This window comes from Papilio xuthus, unplaced genomic scaffold, assembly GCF_000836235.2.
Source record: "Papilio xuthus unplaced genomic scaffold, Pxut_1.1 DF827680.1, whole genome shotgun sequence".
Lineage (NCBI taxonomy): Eukaryota > Metazoa > Arthropoda > Insecta > Lepidoptera > Papilionidae > Papilio > Papilio xuthus.
Window position 1 is genome coordinate 6,721 of NW_013530969.1, and position 5,973 is coordinate 12,693.

Sequence of the window (5,973 nt, forward strand, 5' to 3'; positions counted from 1 at the left end):
AAGGCACGGTAGTTATGTGGGATTCTCTCACCGAATGTGAGCATACCCACTAAACCACCACTGTTTCCCTCTATTCACTTTCTACCGGGGGCGTGGGTACACTGAAAAGTATTCTTCACACGCCCCGGTCGTGATTGCCTTTTCGGCTCCTCATCGGCTTAAGCCTCATCGATGTGCGCGGGAAACGGACGCGTCCTCTTCAACTCTCTTCTGAGTGGCGGGCTTCCCCCTGCCCACCACTCGAGTCCTGTCACGGTGGGATCATCCGGGCGTACGCCCGTCTTCTCCCTCCGGTGCGGCGGCTGCGAATGGCGTCCCGGCTGGTCGCCTCTCTTGCCCTCTCCGCTTCCTCCTTGATGGTAATTACAGCCTCACAGTAGGTTTGGACGGCCCTCCAGGCTCCGTCCGATGTCACCATAGCTTTTATTGTGGCCGGCAGGGATAGATCTTCACCCACTGCGGCCACAAGGTCCCTCCGTTGTTGTGACCACGCCGGGCACTCCGCCAGCGTGTGCTGGGCAGTGTCCTCGGGGCAATCGTCACAGTGGTGGCACACTGCAGACGGCTCCCTCCCAATTCGACGCAGGTAACTGCCGAAACAGCCATGTCCCGACAGCACCTGCGCCAAACGGAAGGTTACCGTCCCGTGCCTTCTCCTCAGCCACGCCATGAACACTGGACAGATTGCCCCGATTGTCCTGGCACCAGCCCGCGTCTGGCGGAGGCGGCGTCGCCAGCTATCCACCGCTTCATTGCGCCTCTCCTTTCTGTAAGCTTCGACCTCAACCCTTAAGGGCGGAGCTCCGTCTGTGAAAGATTTTTGTTCCCGCCAAGCGTGGACAGCCGCAAGTATCTCCGCTTCCTGCACCCATGGCAGAGAGCCCGCCAGGGCGCAGGCTGCGTCGTAAGACACTGTGCGGTATCCACGTATCATCCTTATGGCCATGGTCCTTTGTGGCCGATGTAGTATGTCGGTCGTTCGGGTGTTCAGGGCGCCGCTCCATACGGGTGCGCCGTAGAGCGCCATCGACTTGACGACGCCCGTGAACAGCCGCCGACAGGCCGCTTTGGGGCCGCCAACATTGGGCAGTAAACTGCCGAGTGCGGCGGCTGTACGCAGCAGCTTGGGCCCCAGCTTTCGGAAGTGGTCCTCGAAGGTCCATCTACCGTCTAGCATGAGGCCCAAGTACTTCATGCTTGATTCGATCTTGATGTTCACTCCTCCGACGATGATGTGAGCTCCCGGAGGTGGCCTGCTCCGAGGTCCGTGGAAATAAAGGGCCTCAGATTTTTGCAGGGCCACCTCGAGGCCCAGAGCACGTATTCTGCCCACCACTTGAGCTACTCCGGCCGTAGCAAGGATCGCGCACTCTCGGTGCGTACTTCCTCGCGCCGTCACCAGAGTGTCGTCTGCGTAACAGGTGACCTCAACGCCTTTGATATTGGCGCCCCGCAGCACCCAGTCGTAGCCCACATTCCAAAGAAGGGGGCCGAGGACTGAGCCCTGCGGAACGCCACAGGTGACCTCATGACGACACCAATTGTCTCGACTCCTGTAAGAGACCGATCTGTCCGAAAGATAGTCGGCCACTATTCGCCGTAGATAGTCTGGCACTTTGTGATAGCGGAGAGCTTCGGTGATACAGCTCCAGGGCAAGGTGTTAAATGCGTTTGCGATGTCCAAGGACACCGCAAGAACGACATCGCCCTGAGCTACAGCTTCCTCCGCTATCTTCTTTACCCTCATTATGGCATGGACAGTGGACCTGCCCGGCCTGAAGCCGAATTGCTTCTCGTCCAAGTCCGGGCCGACCACCGCCATGTGTTGGACGAGCCGGTTAGCGATAATACGCTCGAACAACTTCGCCACCTCATCGAGCAGAATTATGGGCCGGTATGCTGCCGGAGAGTCAACAGGCCTGCCCTCTTTTTTAATGAGGACCAGGTTGCCGCTCTTCCAAAGCAAGGGGAAGCGTCCTTGAGCGAGACAATCGCTCATCAGCCCCTTTACTCTCTCCTCGTAGATGTCCGCGACTAGCACCCAAGCACGGCCGGGTATGCCATCAGGCCCCGGAGCCGTCCTCTTAGCGCGTAGTCGGTGAATCCCAGCCCCGAACTCGCCAGAGGTGACCGGCGGGATGTCCTCCACCCCAACGGAGTCAGGATTTTCATTCCAGGTGTTCGGAATCCTGAAAGGCGGCGTGTGTGCCACTCCGTTGGGGAAGAGGGACTCCACCACTCCCTGCACCAGTTGGGGCTGGAGACTCTGCGTCAGAGGCGATGTCCGTGTCCGGAGTTTCCCCCGAACCATAAGGTAAGGGCGACCCCACGGATCTTGGTTTAAAGTCTCAATCATTTCCTCTCGCGCCCTGTCTTTCGCTTCACATATCGCTCGGGTCAGGGTGTATTTTGCGGCCTTGTAGTTGTTATGTGAATTGGCCTCGGCGATTTCATCCCTCCGTCTTCTCCGGCGTATTCGTTGGTGTTGGCGCCTGGCAGCTACGCACGCAGTGCGCAATGCTGCTATCTCTGCAGACCACCAGTATACTTGTCTTTTCAGTGGGAGGGGGCCTTGCCGCGGCATCGATGCATCGCATGCGCGAGTCATCGACGCACGCAGCGCGGCAGCCCTGTCGTCAATGTTAGGTGAGCTGTCCGCAGGCGACCATGTCTCAACCTGGGCAGCTTCTGTGAGTACGTCATTGTTGAGTCGCTTCAACACCCACCGAGGGGTATCCCGGTGAAGCGGCTCCGGTCCCTGATGTGCTGGGACCGTTGGTGTCATCGATAATGCGAAACGGATGTATCGGTGGTCGGATAGTGTCTCCACACCTTCCACTACCTCCCAACCGTACACCCGTCTCGCAGTCGCAGGGCAGGCGAATGTTAAATCCACGATGGAACTGCCCTGCGGCCGAACACACGTGGGTCTCGATCCCCTATTCAGGAGACAGAGGCCCGTGGTTAATGCCCATTCCTCAAGGACTGCACCCCGAGCGTTCGTGATTGTGCAACCCCACGCAGCGTTCTTGGCATTGAAATCCCCCATTACCAGCACAGAATGGGGGAGATTTCTGCCAACGAGGGTTCCGATACAATCGAGAAGGCCCTCGAACTCTGCGAGGCTCTTGCTAGGGGCGCAGTACACGCCGACGATCAACGTTCCTCCAATTGTAGCACCCACGTACCCGCGGCCCTTCTGTACCCCATCAAAAGACAGGGAACTCGCGGACCGGGGCACGATGAGCGCTACGAGGTTTTCCTCGTCCCCCACCCAGTCATCCCTGTTGGGGACAAAGTAGGGTTCCGATACCACTGCTATCTGCGTCGACCACTCAGCCATACTCTGTATGAGTAGGTCTTGAGCCCGTGCGCAGTGATTGAGATTAGTTTGGAGAAGATGGAGAGCCATTTCTGGAGTCTACTTCCTCCGTCTCCATAGCAACCTCTACTGGAGCCTGGTGTGCTGGTTGTGGCTGTGTCTTGTTCCCTCTGGTGATCTTGGGGGCTGGAGCAGAGCATCCCCTGCCACCCAATTTGTGGTCCGCCGGTTTTCGGGCCGCCGCACAGATGGTGCAATGCGGTTTGGCCGAGCAGCCCTTGAACTTGTGGCCCTCTACCCCACATCGGAAGCACAACTTGCTCCTATCTTCCTCTGCGTTGCATTGCGCCCTGACGTGCCCCTTCTGTAGGCAACGATAACAACGCATCGGTCTGGGCTCGAGCAGTGTTACATTGGCCGACACCCACGATATGGTCAGCCGACCGGCTGCAGCCACCCGTTTCGCTGTTGGCACTGCACACTCCACCCATGCATGCCCTACTCCATACCTATCTCTAACCACCCCGCTGCTCTTGAGGCTTTCCCTTGGACAGCCTCCTGCTTCGGCGACCGCCGCTAGTACCTCATCGATGGTTGACGAGTCGTCTAACCCTGATATCTTGATCTCTGTCGTTTTTGTTGGCCTAGAGATGCGGACCATGTCTCCGCTGAAAACTTGCGCCAGCCTTTCAGCTAAGGCGTCGGCTTGTGGCCCGTTTTCCGCGCCTAGCACTTCAAACCTCCGCGCTCCAGTGGCACATACCCTGAACCGTACTCCAGTTGTTATCCCAACATCTTGAAGCCTTATTTTGGCTTTGGCCTCTGCGATGACCGCGTCGTAAGTCAGGCCCTTTGCAATAGCTTCCGGCGTTAAAGTGACCACCACCGCCGCAGTCTTTGGTGGGCCATCTGATGGTGCTCTTGTAACTTTCCCTCTTTCAGTGTTTGTAAACACCCGTGGTCGGTCCTTCTTCTTTTTCTTCAGCCCCTTTTTGACCACCGTGCTCCAGGGCAGCTCTTTGGGCTGATGGTCCTCCGGCTCAGCCCCCACCACTGGCTGTGGTTGGACCTGGGGCTTCGTCGTCGCCCTCTCCTTAGCTGGTTTGCTCGGGGCTTTGCTCGGGGCTTTGCCCGGGGTTTTGCCCTTGGCTTTACCCGACGCTTTCGGGACTTCCGGTGTGCCGCCGTCCACGGGCTCTGTCCTGCTGTCCGCCGCCAGCGGGGGACGGAGTCGTTTCTCCGGCAGGAGTCGGTCTTGCAGCGCCTCGAACCTTGCGTTTATCATATTGCCCACCTGGCACAATATGGCACGCACTAGCTCTTCGCTGTCGTTTGGCTGTCTTGGCGGCTGTGGTTCAGGCAGCCGCCTGATCTCAACCGTGGCCTCTGACCTCTCGTTCGATGCCAGGAGGTGTTTCTTCATGTCAGCCACCTCCTTGCGCAGCTGCGCTACTTCAGCTCGCAGGCGAGCGTTGTCCGCCTGCAGCCCTTTTGTCTCGTCCGTGGAGCATCTGCCTTGCAGAGCTTTTGTCATTTTACTGATCTCCTCAGCCGCGTCCTTAAGGGCTCTCACGTACCCCCCTTTCAAGTTTTTGGACGTGGTGGCCACTTTCTTGATTACCCCCACGTTCTCCTCTATTATTTGGCTGAGGGAGCCGGCCGCCTGAAACTCCTCATCTTCAGTGACCGTCTCCGACAGCCTGTGGGCTTGGGCTCTAGCCCGGGCCACGCGCGAGGCAGCGACTACTTCGGCCTCCGCTCTTCTTCTCTCCTCCTCCCGTTCCGCCTCGATGAGGGCCAACTTGGCCTTGGCCAGACCAACATAATGGCCCGTGGTGGGCGGTCGACCTCTCCTCTTCCTTGGCAGGGGGCTGGCTCGGCGACTGCTCTCGGACATTGATGTCGACTCCTCGCTCAACATCAACTCCGTGTCCAGCTCCATTTCCTCTTCCATTCCACTCCCCGTCACTTCCACATCGCGTGCATCTGTGTCCGTATTCAAAGCCAAAGTCGTCGTGCAGTCAAAGCAGTTTTTGCCCCCCCCAGAGTACGAGGGGCAGCCCGAGGCCAAAGTGGCCTCGGGGAGGGATTCTCCACCAGCGGAGCTGGTGGTACCCTCCTGGGGTAAATTCGTCTTTAAACTTGCCATCATGCTGTGTTTGTCCGGTGTTGTCGGACACCGGAAACCGCCTTTTCGAAGCAGGGTGAGGTCCCCGACCAATATGCGCAACCTTGCAGGTTGCCGTCCACCGACCGAAGTCCTCAGCAGTTTTGCGTGCTGCTGCACGTCCTCAACCTTCCGCCCGACAGGGTGGCCGGGTTGACCGACCCTGCCGCGCCGCGAGCCATGAAGGCCGCCATACACCGACCGAAGTCCTCTGCAAGTTATTGTGCTGCCACACATCCTCGACGATTGCCCGACAGGGTGGCCGGGTTGACCAGCCCTGCCGCGCCGCAGGTCTTGGAGACCTACCCTACCACGACCCTATAGGTCCCCCGTCGTTCCGCGGGCCTGCCCGGTATGGGTGGCCCTTTCCGGTATAGCCCCGCGGAATTCCCCCCCCGGCCGGTTGTTAGCCTCCCCACAGAAGGTGGGGAGTTTCCAGGGTGCACCACGAGGAGGTCACCGGCCACCGCACCCCAACCTAACC

The 5,973-nt window shown here is 58.9% G+C and overlaps 1 protein-coding gene across 1 annotated transcript; it reads right to left on the bottom strand.

Annotated features, from left to right (window-relative positions):
• Positions 1-3,386: 3,386 nt before the first annotated feature.
• LOC106116893 (uncharacterized) lies at positions 3,387-5,471 on the bottom strand. The gene has a single exon (XM_013310951.1). The coding sequence runs from the start codon at positions 5,469-5,471 to the stop codon at positions 3,387-3,389; it is 2,085 nt and encodes a 694-aa protein (XP_013166405.1).
• Positions 5,472-5,973: the final 502 nt, after the last annotated feature.

Bases quoted from the DNA above. Each gene is read 5' to 3' on its own strand.
- LOC106116893 (XM_013310951.1), bottom strand. From the start codon at position 5,471: ATGGCAAGTTTAAAGACGAATTTACCCCAGGAGGGTACCACCAGCTCC.